Source organism: Ictalurus punctatus, chromosome 29, assembly GCF_001660625.3.
Source record: "Ictalurus punctatus breed USDA103 chromosome 29, Coco_2.0, whole genome shotgun sequence".
NCBI classification, from domain to species: Eukaryota; Metazoa; Chordata; class Actinopteri; order Siluriformes; family Ictaluridae; genus Ictalurus; species Ictalurus punctatus.
The window spans coordinates 4,118,492-4,135,942 of record NC_030444.2 but is presented as its reverse complement, the minus strand read 5'-3'; the positions used below and the strand labels follow the sequence as shown (position 1 = coordinate 4,135,942).

The 17,451-nt window shown below is 40.1% G+C and overlaps 1 protein-coding gene across 7 annotated transcripts in view; it reads right to left on the bottom strand.

Moving 5' to 3' along the window:
* Positions 1-17,244, bottom strand: part of limch1a (LIM and calponin homology domains 1a) — a 67,403-nt gene extending 50,159 nt beyond the window's left edge. For 4 of the 7 annotated variants that reach the window (XM_053677643.1, XM_053677645.1, XM_053677646.1 and 1 more), the window contains exon 1: positions 16,352-17,239. In XM_053677643.1, coding sequence (XP_053533618.1) covers positions 16,352-16,453 — 102 coding nt within the window. In that variant the 5' untranslated portion in view covers positions 16,454-17,239. Of the gene's footprint in view, positions 1-16,351 lie in introns of all 7 variants that reach the window. The other 3 variants (XM_053677647.1, XM_053677648.1, XM_053677650.1) reach the window with 2 other exon arrangements.
* Positions 17,245-17,451: the final 207 nt, after the last annotated feature.

Below are 17,451 nucleotides of genomic sequence, written 5' to 3'. Positions count from 1 at the left end.
GTGGTCATGAGGTCAGACATAACTTGTAGGCATTCCGATATTTATTTTACATCAAACAAAGCCAAAAACTAATGATCATTGTAAGTAGGTCAGCAAAATCACTCTCTCTCACACACACACACACACACACACACACACATAGCTAAATGACAACTATACGACTACATGTAATGTGACTTGAAGTGAAACAGGAAGAAACAAAAAAAAAATTCTGGTGCCAGCCAAAGTTGTTAATACCATGAAGGCAAGCTTGCACAGCTGCTGCTGACAATCCAACACACACACACACACACACACACACACACACACACACACACACACACACACACACGTGCACTAGCAACTGCTCTAGATGTTATAATTGGTGTAGTTATTCATACCACAGTGCTGTTGAATGCTCAGTTCTGATTGGTTGACTCGTTTCCCAGGATTTATATGAACAAACTTGTTCTAATATTATTGTTTCTATAGTAACAACGTATATAGGGACAGGTGCAGTGGATGATCCACATCAACAGGTTTAATAAAACGTGTGCGATCACTGATATGGTGAAGTTTTCCGTGACGTTTATGGAAGGAGTCTCCAGTATCGGAGCTTTGTAACAGTCAGAGGTAAAGCTGTACATTCTCCCACAAAAGTCTTCTTGGTAACATGACAACCTTTCTAATTACTTTCAAGAGAGAGAGAGAGAGAGAGAGAGAGAAAAGAAAGAGAGAGTCTGCTGAGGGAAAGATGTTTCTCAATGTTATATCTGTTTATAATGTTCCAAGACATTAACTACAAACATAACAATAAGGAGAGGAAAAGGTTGACAAGGTGTTGGATTAGGGTTAAATGGGCTTGGCTACTTGGCAAAAGAGATAGCTTTTTATGCATTTGCATAGCTGGTTTATTCTGACCCTCCACTCAGTGCTTCACCACCAACATCTCAACGTCCTCTACTTTCACATTCATTGGGCACGTAACGAGGAAGCTCTGGACTGAACTGGAGCTTGGGGAAATAACATTGACACTGGACTCCTCTTCTTTGTGTGCCAGGGGTCTCACCGGGGACAACTGTATCCTTCAGGGTGGCAACAACTCTGCTGCCCGTCAGCCCGCATCACTCCAACCTGTCACTGATTATATTATATTATATTTATATTACCAAATCTGCCAACCTTTACGCATTTTGCATAGGAGCTCTGATGTTTATCATTGAAGTATGCCAGTATGACTCATCACTCAAAAATACACCAAAAGAGCAGTATTTTCTTCTCACTAAAACATCAGACTAACCAACTGACATAGTACTCTGGAATTATTTGCATAGGTGCTTAAAGTTGTTTCCCCCCTTATTTACTTTACATAATGTACAGCTCAGTTTTCACAATTGCCACTGCCAGCAAGCAGTCCCCGACTGCACAACTGACAATATTATTACACCTGGAAGGGTGGAAATGCTCCTTATCCTGTCTTTTTTAGGCTATCGGTTCTGGACAACCGAATAGATCATCGCAACCCTTTTTTTAAATGGTACACGGTAAGCAGGGAAAAATCATATCGCACAAACCTAACCACAATCACTTCAGTTACTTTTTTACGTCAACACTTCACATTAAGCTTACCTTAACTAACTTCACTTAATGCATTAGTTAACATAACTTCAGCATTAATAAACCACTAGTAAAGTAAACACTGTATGTTAACACATGCATTTTCCTAAAACTGCACTGGTTTAGGTTCTGTGGGTTGAAGGTTCGGGAATATAACGCTTTAACAGACCCAATATGTTTACATTTATATAATACTAACTATAGCAAACAATTGAACGTTAAATGCTTGGCTCATGGTGGTTTAAAGGCAGTGCCATGACTGAACTCATTATTTTGCGATAACTAAAATTGTACCCACTGAGCTACCAATGATAAATATGATTATATATATAAGCCAAGTATTTTTTTTATATCTTTATATCTGAATCACTGGATTATGTTTAAACAAATAGAACCAACTCATGAATGAAGATGCCTCCACCAAAACTCCAAAACAGGAAGCTGTCAGGCCTGGAGTTACTAGCAGAATAGGATATTTAGACTAAATATAACACTTAAAGATGGCATGTGGGTTCTGACCGTCTCTGACGTGATTCTTATATCAGCCTGGCTATAAAATGCACAGCTGCTTGGCCCCGAATACTATAATCCATGTTTAGTTATTGTTATTAATAGAACATCAGCCTTATTAAGACATGTCTCAAACGTGATGGACATTATCTTGAGTGTCCCTACGGTGTGGTTAGTATTAATCGATTAGCTAGCAAGCAACGAAAGCACAACGCTTTTCAAGTTCTTTTTTTCTATGCCCACTGTTCCAAACACCATCTTTCCTTAATGTTTTTTTTTTTTTTATGACTGTTATTTGTTAAACTGAATGTTATAAGAGAACATTAGTGTTTGGAACACACCCAGGTGAGTGAGAGGGTCTCTGCTGTTTCTTAAAATACAACTGAAAAATAGGCCATGTGACCTGGATTAAGTCAAACAGACAAAATCATGGACACATTCAGAGACTACAATAAACACTTGAGCTTATAATAAATTAACATAATTAATATGAAATAATATATGTGTATGTTAGACTTGGCTAACATTACACAAGGGTGAGTCCATCTCAAGTGGTCCAATAATTGTAAAGCTGGTTGCTTGGCTGTGTTTAATTTTCCCCCATAAAATTGAGTGATTAATACGTATTGACATTGCAAAAACACAATTTAAAAAAAAAAAAAATTATTTTACTTTGTTTAACTACACTGGCCATCTTTGTGTCATGGCACACAACAAATTTTGGTTATACAGCTGCTTACAGAAACCTCAGTATCTTGGCTCAGGATGGTTCTAACTTCTGTGTAACAAAAACATTAAGCACATTCTTCTTACTTAGACTTAGAACTTAAGCCCAAATGTAATGCTCAAGATTGCTCACAGTTCCACTTTTATAGTAAATTTATCATGGGAAAGGTTCAAGTCTCAGTCTTAATTTGTTTAGGGGGTACCTAAAAGTATAGTGTGCATGCAGAACATTTCAGTTTTGAGACATCTCTTTTTTTATGGGGGTGGAAAAGGCCATTTTTAAAAAAAACATTGCCCTCAATTTCAGGTTGAATACCTCTGGTGAGGGACCAGATACAAAGCTGAAATTTTCAAAGAAAAAAAGTCCTCTACTGTAGCATTATACTGTAAAAAAAAGTATGTCTGAGATTCCACTGGTTACAGAGCTTGGGCTAGTAGAAATCTAGGGAAAAGCCTTCTTTATTTATGCATTTTGAGAAATGAACAGATATAATATAAGCATAACAAATAATAAAAAATATACAGTATTTTACAGTAATTATATTTATGATTGACGCACAATAGTTTATGCTTGTCAGTGAGGTCTAAAATATTACCACATTTGATATTGGTAACAGTGAAGCATAATCTATCTCAGGGTTCTTCACATCTGCAGAGTTTAGCTCCAACCTCCAAACTCATCTGCCTGTAATTTCCTAGTAATCCTGAAAACCTTGGTTAGCTTATTCAGGTGTGTTTGATTAGGGGTGGAGCTAAACTCTGCAGCTCAGTAGACCTCAGGGGCCAGATTTAAAAGAACCCTGACAGCAAGCAATTCCTGACTGTAAAAGGTTCCCGACTGGAATAGTGGAAATTGTCCTTTTCGGGTCTTGGTTCTGGACAGTTAAATAGTTTATGGCATTTTTTTTTTTTTAAATGGTATATGGCAAGCAGGGAAAAGCACTGTACAAGCTTAATCACAATCACTACACCCACTTTATTATGTTAACACTTTACAGTAAGCTTACCCTAACTAACATCATTTACTGCATTAGTTAACATAATTTCAGCATTTAAAAACCTTGACGCTTTAATGTTGACAAAATACATCTACATTAATTATTTACTCAATCCATGACTACGCATAAATAAACAAAAATTAACAAAAAAATTACATCATGTTCCTAAATGTTAATCATAAATTCTGAACTCTTGTCTCAAGGTGTGTGTGTGTGCGCGTGTGTGTGCGTGTGTGTGTGTGTGTATATATATATATGTTGAACTCCATTCTGGATTTTGCCAGTTAACAATCACAAACATGCTTAGTATTCTCGATTCTGATTGGCTGACAGACGTTCTGAGGTGTGCACTTATTTATCAATACACGCACAGCTAAAGTAGTTCCAGTTTGAGCCATTGATATGCATTTATTGGAGAGAGAGAGAGAGAGAGAGAGAGAGAGAGAGAGAGAGAGAGAGAGCACGTGTGATTGCAGCAATGAGACAGAAAAGTCGGTGAACAAGTATCAATATTCATTCATTCATTTACATTAAAATACAGTATAACGCTCTGTCAGGCTAAGGACACACAACCACACACACACACGGTTATTTGACTTCATACCAGAAGGCATTTAAATGCTAAATCTCCTAGTTGTCACAGTCAAGAAGGCACATGTGACTCAGTTCCAATTCAGAGGTTTGTGTAGGCATGAGTGTGTGTGGTGGGAACCAAATGTCCCCACAAGGATAGGAACATCTGACAACTGACCTTGTGGGGACATTTGGCTGGTCTCTGTAAGGAAAAACTGTTGTTGGTGGTTGTTGTTTTTTTTACACTACAACTTTTATTATTTAAAAAAAACTTTAAAAAAACTTTAAAAAAAAAAAGTTTCCATTTGGTTACTGAGGTAAGGTTTCGGGTTCAATTTTGGCATAGATTTTAGCATAGCATTAAAAATGAGCTGCATTAATGAAGGAAGGTCCTCACAAGTATAGTAAGACAAGTGTGTGTGTGTTTTGTATTGCATCAGTTGCTTAGACACCTATTATAGTGTATCCTTTAACATGAGCCACTTCAGAGTACAGGCAAACGAAAGAAAAAAACAAAAACAAACCTAAAAAGACTCTCTCTCTCTCTCTCTCTCTCTCTCTCTCACACACTTATCATAATTACATATGCAATTACATAAGTGCATAAGTTCCAGTCCCACTTAATATTCTAACACGCACACGCACACGCACACACACACACACACACACATGCACGCACCCTTGGAATACTATCCTCACTGGCTATTTCCTCCAAGTTGTGTATTACAGTGCTGATATAATGCTTCACCTAGCCCTAAAAAATCACTGCTCTTAATGAAGACCAGACGCAATGGCAAACTATCCAGCATTCCCATATTTAGTTGGTCCCCAAATAGCTAAAATGCATTCCCCCCCACAGGGTTGCCAGGTAACACGCCTGGAACAATGTACTTCGAAAGTATGTGGAACCCCCCTCCAAACAAATTACCAAACACTGCTCCTCTTTCTTTCTGTCTTTCGCCACATTCTCACCCCCTCTCCTCTCAATCTCCCTCAGCAGGACCTCTGTTCTCTCACCCCGTCTTTCTCTCTCACTATCACTACTGTGCTAGGAAACAAAATGAGTAAGAGCTACACATTTTACGCCAAAGCAGTGCCTTCTTGGAGACATGAACACCCTGAAGACATCGCCCACCCTCTCACGCACTCTCACTTTCTTTCTCATCTGTAAAACTTAAGAGCAGGCTAATGGACTTACCAGATCACAACATACTTATGCAAGTGTATTTTCAGGATTATGTGACAGTGAATGCTGAACGTGCAACTTTTAAAATAAGCATGTGTGTATCTATGTGTGTGTGTGTGTGTGTGTGTGTGTGTGGTCTTAGTATGACCTGTCTCTTGTTCCAGTAGGAGACCAAAGCATTTAAGCTCTAGACTTCCTGGGGCCATTTTCTGTGCTCTCCAAAATAGAGACGCTAAACTAAGATCAATGCTTTTTCCAGGTCAGTAACAGATATGTTACTTGTTACTTGTTTGAGCGTGGGCAGATGACCGTGGCAGAAGGAATTCGGCACAAAAACAGAGGCACGAAATGTATGCACGCCAAAAGTCCCACCAATCCATAAAGGTATATTATTATTATTATTATTATTGATATAACATGGTGTTCTTGAATTCTCAAATCCCATTGGTCAGAAGGTGGGGATTCGTTTTCTCTAACCTCATTTTATGGCTCCAAGTTTTGGCTCCAAGGCAAATCACAGGTTAATACTGTCAAAACACATTTCCTTATGTGTAAGTGATGAAATAAATGCATGGTATACTTTATATTAGGGCTGCAATTAGGGATTATTTTGATAATCGATCAATCTATTGATTTTTTTTTTTTTATTAATTGGAGGGGGAGCACTTTTGCCTTGTACCTGTCAGGTTGGCGGCTTGAATCCCGCATCTGCCCTTTGTGTATGTTTGCATGTTCCCCCTGTGCTTTGCAGGTTATTTATTTATTTATTTATTTATTTATTTATTTATTATGTATTACCGCATTTATATATTATATATACGGTGCCCTCCAGTAATATTGGCATCCATGGTAAATATGAGAAATATGAAATGTGAAAAACTGTCCTTATTGTTTAACCTTTTGAACTTTTGTTCAAAAAATTCACAGAAATACTCTGCTCTCATGGATATCAAACAATTGAAAACACAACACAGGTTTATAAAAAACAAACAAACAAAAAAAAATCTTGGTTAAATATAGGTGTGCAATAATTATTGGCACCCCTATGAGTTCATATGAGAAAAAGATATTTGAAGTATATTCCCCATTGATATTTAAAATCTTGTCTTGGGGTCAGAAACATCAAATGGGATCGGGTTCTATGATCAGATGAAAACAAAATAGAGCTTTTGGGCAATAAACACCAGAGGTGGCTTTGGCGCATATTGAGAGGTAGCCATATGGAAAAGTACCTCATGCCCACAGTTAAATATGGTGGTGGCTTTAATGTTCTGGGGCTGTTTTTCTGCCAGAGGACCTGGATATTTTGTTAGGATACATGGCATCATGGACTCCATCAAATATCAACAGATATTAAATGAAAACTGACTACCTCTGACAGAAAGATTAAAATGGGCCATGGTTGGATCTTCCAGCAGGGCAGTGATCCAAAAAATACATCACAATCAACACAAAAATGGTTTACAGACCACAAAACCAAGGTCCTGCCATGACCATCCCAGTCCCCTGACCTGAACCCCATAGAAAACCCATGGGGTGAACTGAAAAGGAGAGTCCACCAGCATAGACCTTGAAATGTGAAGGATCTGGAGAGATTCTATAAGGGGAAACGGTCTCAGATCCCTCAGCATGTATTCTCAAACCTCCTCAGGTGTTATAGGAGAAGACTCAGAGCTGTTATCTTGGCAAAGAGAGGTAGCACAAAGTACTGACTAAAAAGGGTGCCAATAATTGCCGCACACCTATATTTAACAAAGATATTTGTATTTTGGAAAAACCTGTGTTTTGTTTGCAACTGATTGATATCCATGAGAGCAGAGTATTTTTGTGAATTTTTTTTTAACAAAAGATCAAAAGGTTCAACAATACTTCACAGCCTTCTTTGCTCATATTTACCAAGGGTGCCAATATTAATGGAGGGCACTGTGTATGTGTGTGTGTATGTATTCTATTTATTCCAAAAAGACTTCAATGCAATAATTTACCCCCAGGCCCCCTGGCAGTTCTTTACCCTGGTTAGTCAATTCCGCTGATTTACCTGTGTGTACATACTTTTGTAGTTTCCTGTATGTTCTCTAGGACATTTCAGTTTACCGGACATCTTTGTTCTTTCAGCCTGAATTATTTCGACCGCACCATTCAACATTTTTGTAAATTCTACACGACTGAATGAATCGAGTGTACCAATTTCATTAGTGTTGCTTGATCCATATAAGAGCTTTTGGTCTAAAGGTTTATCAAAGGGTGGTGAAATGGAGGGGCGTGTACTAAACTTGATTTACATGATATTTACATTTACTCATGTGGCAGGTGCTTTTACCCAAAGTGACCTACAGTCAGAGACTATGTGCAATCAGGGCTAAAGACAACTTTCCTTCAAAGAGAAAAGGATATTAAATATAAGGTTTGCCTTTTGGCAGATTATTTGCTTAAAAGTGGATTATTTTGGACTTTTTTTTTTATTGTCATATAAAAAAATGCAGAATGGTATGAAGCAGTCAGTGCGTTTACATGGACAACAACAATCCACTATTAACCCGATTAAGACAATACTTGATTAAGAAACTACCATGTAAACAGCAATTTTTAAATTACCTTAATCTGATTAAGGTCATACTTGAAGTAAACACTAATCGAATGAAGACGTGTATAGTATTCCTGTTTTAGTCGCATTATCGAAGTGTATTACAGACATGTACACACCTTAATCACACTATTAATGTCGTGTGGGAGTTTTCACCCCATTTTGCGACAGGACATGATCACACACGGCAGTGCTCAACCGTTTTACGCCAAACAAGAAAGAATGGTTGCGTCCCAAACCGCGTACTTGCCTACTATAAGCCTGTAGTAGAAGAAATACATGAATCTTAGCTACTATATAGACGGTAAGTACACGGTTTGGGACTGGGGCTGATTTCTGCTCAGTGACAGTAGTATCAGGTGTTTACATAGACTCCAATTCGGAGGATATTTTTTTTAAAGACATATCCGTAACACGTCAACAGCAACGATTGAGAAGGTGCGTGTGAAAACCAGTGGTGAACGAGGTGGATTATCTTCTCTACCATTCCTTTTTTTTTCCCCTAGAAATGCCTTAGGAGCAGAAACAAAATAGATAGACTAAGCACACATTGTCCATTCAGGACAAATTACACACAATGTTTGGTAGGAACATTTCATGAAAATCGCCATCGATAAAACCTTATAAGCGATATAATACCTTGATCAACATAGGAGCGGGCGTGATGATTAAAATGTCTCCACGATCTGTTTTTACAGACACAGCATGTGCACTGTGACAAACAGATTTTTTCATTTGCGCTGAAAACGCTCAGACATAGCACAACCCATGTGGTCTCATGAACCAGATTTGACTTTATTCGCTAGTCCAGCTCGCATTCTCTCGGACAGACAACCCAATAATAGTCTGCAGAGAGTAGGCGGTTCCTTAGCTTGCGTTTCCTACTTGTTTTGCTTGGCAACAAAACAGCATGCTGACGACATGGAGGAGTTGGCGCCTAAAAAAAATAAATAAACAGAGTTTATATGGAACTGTTGGATTTTACACAATGGACATAGAGCAAACAACGGTTGTTTGCAAAATATGCAAAGGCAAGACTGACACGTTGAGGAAACAGGATGAACCTGTTTAACAACCAAGAAAGCTCCCCAAAGAGTGTGTGGAAAGCCGGATAGCACGTGGCGCACACGGGAACAGCACCACAGCCAGAAACATGGCTGAAGTCAACAAAAGTGTTTGAAAAAGGCATTACTAATGAGAAAACAAGTAAGTGCTGGAAAGATATCATTGATGCTGTGACATTTTACCTGGCCAAGGATATAATACCAATCAAAACAATTGAAAACGAAGGTTTTAAGTGACTTCTAAAAATAGTTCATCCTTCTTATGACTTACACTATGACTGGCTAAAGTTTCAAACGTGACACTAACACTACATGTCGTAGGATAAGACTGACATGAGAGAAAGTCTTACCAAATCTGTTCTTATGTAGCGTCATCCAAATATCCAATATCCATACACTATAAAGTAAAATGAGAATCCGGTTAAAGCATCTTAATAGGTTTTCTGGCATCTGTGCATGATCAGACCAACACAATTAACACAAAGACAGAACTAATTCTTCTTATATATATATATATATATATATATATATATATATATATATATATATATATATTATATATATACACACACACACACACATTTTATATATATATATATATATATATATATATATATATATATATATATATATATATATATATATATATATATATATATATATATATACACATATATATATATATATACATACACACATACATATATATATATATATATATACACTTTTGAAAAAAGCTTGGGTTAGGGGTAGGTTTAGGGTTGGGGGTAGGTTAAAGCTTCGGTTAGGGGGAAGGGTTAGGCTTAGGGGTTAGATTCAAGCTTGGGTTAGGGGGTAGGGTTAGGCTTGGGGGTTAGATTCAGGCTTGGGTTGGGGGTAGGGTTAGGCTTGGGGGTTAGGTTAAATAGTGGGTTGGGGTTAAGTTAAGCTTCGGTTAGGGGGTAGGGTTAGGCTTGGGGGTTAGGTTAAAGCTTCAGTTAGGGGGTAGGGTTAGGCTTGGGGGTTAGGTTAAAGCTAGGGTTAGGCTTGGGGGTTAGGTTAAAGCTTGGATTAGGGTGTAGGGTTAGGCTTGTAGGTTAGATTCAAGCTTGGGTTAGGGGGTAGGGTTAGGCTTGGGGGTTAGATTCAAGCTTGGGTTGGGGGTAGGGTTAGGCTTGGGGGTTAGGTTAAAGCTTCGGGTAGGGGGTAGGGTTAGGCTTGGGGGTTAGGTTAAAGCTAGGGTTAGGCTTGGGGGTTAGGTTAAAGCTTGTGTTAGGGGGTAGATTTAAGGTTGGGAGTTGGGGTTAAGTTAAAGCTAGGGTTAGGGGGTAGGGTTAGGCTTGTGGGTTAGATTCAAGCTTGGGTTGGGGGTAGGGTTAGGCTTGGGGGTTAGGTCAAATAGTGGGTTGGGGCTAGGGTTAGGGGTTGGGGTTAAGTTAAAGCTTGGGTTAGGGGGTAGGGTTGGGCTTGGGGGTTAGGTTAAAGCTTCGGTTAGGGGGTAGGGTTAGGCTTGGGGGTTAGGTTAAAGCTTCGGGTAGGGGGTAGGGTTAGGCTTGGGGGTTAGGTTAAAGCTAGGGTTAGGCTTGGGGGTTAGGTTAAAGCTTCGGGTAGGGGGTAGGGTTAGGCTTGGGGGTTAGGTTAAAGCTAGGGTTAGGCTTGGGGGTTAGGTTAAAGCTTGTGTTAGGGGGTAGATTTAAGGTTGGGAGTTGGGGTTAAGTTAAAGCTAGGGTTAGGGGGTAGGGTTAGGCTTGTGGGTTAGATTCAAGCTTGGGTTGGGGGTAGGGTTAGGCTTGGGGGTTAGGTCAAATAGTGGGTTGGGGCTAGGGTTAGGGGTTGGGGTTAAGTTAAAGCTTGGGTTAGGGGGTAGGGTTGGGCTTGGGGGTTAGGTTAAAGCTAGGGTTAGGCTTGGGGGTTAGGTTAAAGCTAGGGTTAGGCTTGGGGGTTAGGTTAAAGCTTCGGTTAGGGGGTAGGGATAGGCTTGGGGGTTAGGTTAAAGCTAGGGTTAGGCTTGGGGGTTAGGTTAAAGCTTCGGTTAGGGGGTAGGGATAGGCTTGGGGGTTAGGTTAAAGCTAGGGTTAGGCTTGGGGGTTAGGTTAAAGCTAGGGTTAGGCTTGGGGGTTAGGTTAAAGCTTGTGTTAGGGGGTAGATTTAAGGTTGGGAGTTGGGGTTAAGTTAAAGCTAGGGTTAGGGGGTAGGGTTAGGCTTGTGGGTTAGATTCAAGCTTGGGTTAGGGGGTAGGGTTAGGCTTGGGGGTTAGAGTCAAGCTTGGGTTAGGGGGTAGGGTTAGGCTTGGGGGTTAGATTCAAGCTTGGGTTAGGGGGTAGGGTTAGGTGGTAAACAGAGATTAGATTAGATTGAAAAATGGAAGTATTCCTGTACCACCATTCAGCTGCTAAAATAAGACAAGGGATGTCCTCTTGTCTTGTGCATATTCATTATTATTTTTTCTTTTATTGTAGCTGCATGTGAACTAATCTAACTTTTAGTAGACTCGAGTGAGTGACTGACCCTTAGTATTATTAAAGGATGTTTTCCTGCTGATGACTGAAGGACTGGAACATATGGATCTGCAACGCCGTGTCAGCACTGTGCTGCCCCTTTCTAGCATTTCCCATTGCAACAGCTGTGCCCTTTAATCTGTGTATGTTTGTGTGTGTGTGTGTGTGTGTGTGGTAGAGAGAAACAGAAGCTTTATGTCATATCTTAGCAAGATTACGGCATCTGCATTGATCTATACAGTATCAGCTCTTCTCTCTCTCAACATACTCACTCACACACCAGGCATTACAGCCCTACAGAGCAGACTGATGCGTGATCAAAATGCATCATTACCTCCTGCATCCCATGCTTCATCTCTAACCCGACTTCTCTGGATATCAAACACTATGAATTATATAAAGAACAAGTTAGAAACACTGTGAAACCTGATAGGCTGAAAGAGAAGAACCACAGGGCTCCGGTAACGTGATAAGCCAACGCAACGTGGCGGAGCCGAAACGTGATCGGTGGGGACTGTTCATTTCAGACAAGGGCAGCTGCTCGGAGCATTTTCATGTCAAAATATATGGACAATGTCACACCCAAGCCCTTTCTCATACACCTGTGAGGATCTGATGCGGTTAGCTAGATTCGGTTTCCCATAATTCCACTTCCTGCGTTACATGATCCATCTAGAGACATAACCACCACAAAAATTTTAACCCCTATCCAAAAGCTACATTCTATCTGCTATGAGGAAGTCACCCCAGTGTGTGTATGTGTGTGTGTGTGTGTGTGTGTGTGTGTGTGTGTGTGTGTTCATTCTAACACTGTCAAAGCTCTTTGGAAGCAGTAGGGTGCTGGGTTATTTCAGCCTGGCTATTTATGAAGCACTCCCCATCACAGCTGCTTATGCATTTACCACTGACATACCTTCACAGAGGAGGATTCTAACACACACACGCACACACACACACACACACACACACACACACACACACACACACATCATATTATACTTCTGATGACCTTCCACTGACAATTATTACACACAGCTAATTAATGCTACGCTACACCAAAACCTAACCCCAAGCAATAGTTTACGGGTGACAGACTTCCATTATTTGTTAGGAACATTAACACTGTAGCTCCATGACAAAGCTAAAGAAGCACCAGATTTATTTTGGCTGATCGACTACATTCTTCCTCTTCTTTTTTTTTTGTTGGGCTAAGTTATTCCTTTGTCCATTTACAGGAAAAAAAAAAAAAAAGAGAAAATTTCTACGAAACAGATGTGTGTACACTTAGGTGGACCTGCAAAAATACCTCACACAGACACGCACAGATAAAGAGAACCCGCTGCATGAGAGAGAGGGAGAAAGAGAAAGAGAAAGAAAGTGATGATAGAAGCCATACTGACAAACGAAAGAATTAGGGTCAGGGTTTCAGGGAGCGAGAGACAAAAAAACTGGAATGGAAATTGATATGGTCTACTTTCTGCTCAGTAGCCTGACAGGACATGTTGTTCAGACAGACAGAAAGAGAGAGAGAAAGAGAGAGAGAGAGAGAAACCTCTCATGACTCATTCTGACCAGAAAAAAGAAAAATCAATGTCAACGTCAACATTAAGAACGCATGCTGCCATACTAAGTAGAATGGCAGTAGTAAAAGAGGTGGCGAGCTACATATAGCGCACTGTTTAGTACGGTAGTATGTAGTTCAGATGTAGGCGATCTACAACTTCACAGAAAATAGGTCAGAGTATTAATATCGAGGCCTACATCTTGAACATCTCCTACCCTTGAGATAAGAAAAAGAGAAACTTTCAATCAGAAACTATAAATAGAGCACACTGACACATCTGAGTGAACAGGAGTTAACTGTAGAGCATTCGCAGCACTGTGACCGAGTGTTCGCATGGCAACACAAATCACCTGGTGAAGGGGAGGACAAGTCCTTTTTAACCCTATACTACAAATATAATTTTCTGTGTCCATTAATGAATAATGCATCACAGTTCCATTAATGTGCATTTCGAATGTTTTTATGACTTCGGTGTTAAGTGACTAGTGTAGACGGTGGCAAGTAAGTAGCAATTCTATACGCCTTTATTCTGAATCTGCATTTCAGGGTAAGGCTGGGCGATAGGGAAAGAAAAAAAATCATATCATGATACTTGAGGACATTTCTACCACACACGATGCGCATCGTGATATATAATTGAGCTAAGGAACTGTAGTAAACGGTAGTAAAATAAAAATAAAAACATTCAACTGAGTTTGACGATACTTTTCTTTTAATGCCTACAAACACAAAGTAGATTAAGTTAAAAAAAAAAATATTAAGAATTACGTTAAATAAACGGCATCTATTGCATACCATATCATTTTTATTATTAAAAACATAAAATATGCATCACCATACCAACGATATCTCGGAAAAGTGTATTGCATAATCATTTATCATGATAGCGATATTATATCGATATATATCGTCCAGCTTTATTTCAGGGGTGGAAAAATTAGATGCCCAGGGCAAGCAGATTTAATCTTTTTTTTAATTTTTATTCGTAGCTGTGAACAGATGGCTTTATTCGTAGCTGTGAATAAAGGCTTAACAAGTTCAAAAAGCTTGCCATGTGAAATCCATGCAAATGTGTCATGTTTTCAGCTGTACAGTAAATAAATCATCCAGTTAATAGACCAAAAAGACAAACAGTGTATCATCAACACGGAACCTGTTTGCAAAGCAGGCTAATTAGCGTCGCTAATGATGGTGGTGGAAATAATGCTTTTGGAGGTTATAATATACAGTATTTCGACATGTTTGGCCACTGTTCAATAAATCTAGGCTACTTGTGAAAAATTCTAGCTAGTTTATTAGCAGTTTGCTACTTATAACCACTTATATACTTATAACCGCTCTTTGTAGCCGTGGTGAGAAGAAAAGCATCTCAAGACACACAACCTTGAGGAGGATGGGCTGCAAGAGCAGAAGACCCCATCGTGTTCCACTGCTGTGCATTAAAAAGTACATTTTAAGCAATTTATTGTTCAAAATATGTCGTTTTTTTTTTTTAGTAGCGACGGATCTGGAGGTTTGTATTTGGCCTTAAAATTGACGGCACATTTGGGCTGAGTATTTATTCGATGGTACATTACATTTTATTATTATTATTATTATTATTATGATTATAATTATTATTATTATTATTACTGACTAAATACATCACATGCATGAAATTCCTGGAGGAGTTTATTTTCTGTGCATCTCCATCGTACTTCATTGCTGATTATGGAAAGCCAAATGGGTCATTATCTGCGAGCATCGTTATGCTGTTTTAAGTTTTAAATGCTGTTTTCTAATCGCCGTCAGGCGTTAAGATAACACTGCTAGGTTAATGCCACACATTGTTTAATAGGCGCATTGATTTGCTCGTTACAAAGCTCCCACTCTACGGTGTTTGAGTAATCTACGGCAAGTCGGATCATTCAATCGTCAAAACACCAAAAATGGTGAGAAGGAACTTTGTTTTAGCAGACAATAAATGACTACACCGACTTCTGTGTTCTGATAATCCCGGACCTGATGTCCTTCACTCATTATTAAATAATGGCTGCGTCCGAAATCACATACTATGACAGTACGTACTGCGTTGCCATTGAAACAGTAAGTACTAATCGTTATGTGTGTGTGTGTATGTGTGTGTATTATGACTATAATCCCGGACGTACTACATCCGCCATGTTAGCATTGTCATGTGACCTTCGACGTCATCATAAACACAAAAATCTTAAACAAGTTAACAGTATATTCGGGTATTGTTAAACAAGTCCTGTTTAATCAAAGTTTAATACTTAAAAAGAGCCGATAATGTCTCCCGCGTATTCTTTTTTCTGAGCTCGTCCGCACCAATCCCGTTGCATTGTGGAATTGTTTGACTCGCGTAATCTGAATCGGTCGCATACTGCAACATCTCACCCGAAGCAGTACGCCATCCGGGTATTTCTCGCCTACTTACGATTCGGACATGCTACCCCTCCGGCGTACTGCTTTTCGCCTACTATACAGGCTAGTACAGGGGTTCCCAAACTTTTCCAGGGCAAGGCCTCCTTGTCTGAGAGTGAGGAAGAGAAAACATACATTAAATTATTTTTCACACCAAATTGTTGAGGCCCCCCGGGCGCCCCCTGGCGGCCCCCACTTTGAAAACCACTGGGCTAGTAGGTAAGTATGCGGTTTTGGACGCAGTCAATGAATAATATTTATGGGCAGCAGAGACAAAATCCTTACCTAACAAAGTTCCTTCTCTTTGCTTTGCGTGTGACGCTAATTTAATACCTAGTGGCGATTAGAAAACCGCGTTTTTAAACTTAAAACGGCGTGACAATGCACGTAAATAATGACCCATTTGGCTTTCCATAGCCGCCGCCGTAACCCGACACACGCGCTCACTGGCACTGGAAGGCCATCCACCACACGCGCACGCACACACACACACGTATACAACAGGTGACGGTACAATATTTATAGCCCGCAAGCATTCATGCCATTAACCCTGATCCACCGTCGCGCTTATGATAAAATCCCACGAGCGAAATACTCATGAAGTGCCCTGAAGGAAGCGCGCGAGACACATGTGTGATGCCTGACTGACCTCTATCCATTTCTGCGCCTCCTGAAAAGCTGGTCCCGAGCTGCACTCGGTGGCTTCGTGGTGAACCGACCGGGAACTGGAGCCCTCGTCAGCACTGGCCATGTCCAGAGAAAGTCCTCGGCGTTGTCGCGATTTCCCACCGCACTGCCTCGGCGCTCGCGCAGCTGCGCGTGACTGCGTCCAATCCGTATAGCTTGGATGCTGACGATGAACGGCGGAGACGAGGTGCTGCAATTTCCACCCAGAGCACCAGCACTGCACTGCTCACCACGGTCCGACCTAAAAATACTAAAGCAGAGACGCAGGCGCTCGGAGTTCAGCTCTGCGCTCAGCCAATGCGCGAGGCGGACGGAGCGCCCCGCTGTGAGGACAGGAATGTGCACGAAAACAATGGAGGAGTTCCGTTATCGCTCCGATTCTCTCTTACTCCTGGTGCCAAATGCATCTCCATTGGACATGTCGTGCACTACGTAGGATGTACAAGCCTCTAGTTCACACCCTACGCAGTGCATTTATGTAGGGGGTGGGAATGTATTTGGGAATCGGCCCTCCTCTCGCGCGCGCTCCTGTGTGGATCCTCGGTTTAGAAAACGCTGCGTTGTTTTTATGATTTTTTTTTATTTTTTTTTTTATGATCAATACACTGATCACAGGATACTCTATCAGTTGGAGCTTGCACGATTTACCACCTTATCCAATATCACATTCATGCATTTACATTATTGTAATTATAATTTTTTAAAAATTAATAATAATTCACATTTATGACAGATGCATTCAAATTATTCATCCGTTTTCACCACTAACACTGCACACTTTCCTCAAATGACCTCAGGTTGTTAAAGGTGCAGTTTGTAATGTTTTCAGGGTTTTTGTTTATAGACCTGTAGACCTACTAATTATAGCCTATAATTTATAAATAAAGATGTTCTAGAACAACGATACATAATGGATCAGGATAGTTTTCGGTCATAGTACTGCATTCATCCCCCCCGGGAAATGAAACTTCTGCCCCAGCTGGAACATCTACCCCTAGTTTTACCCTTTTATTTTATAAAGGTATTCCAAGTTTGAACACAGAGCGAGGCATGTGAAAGTTT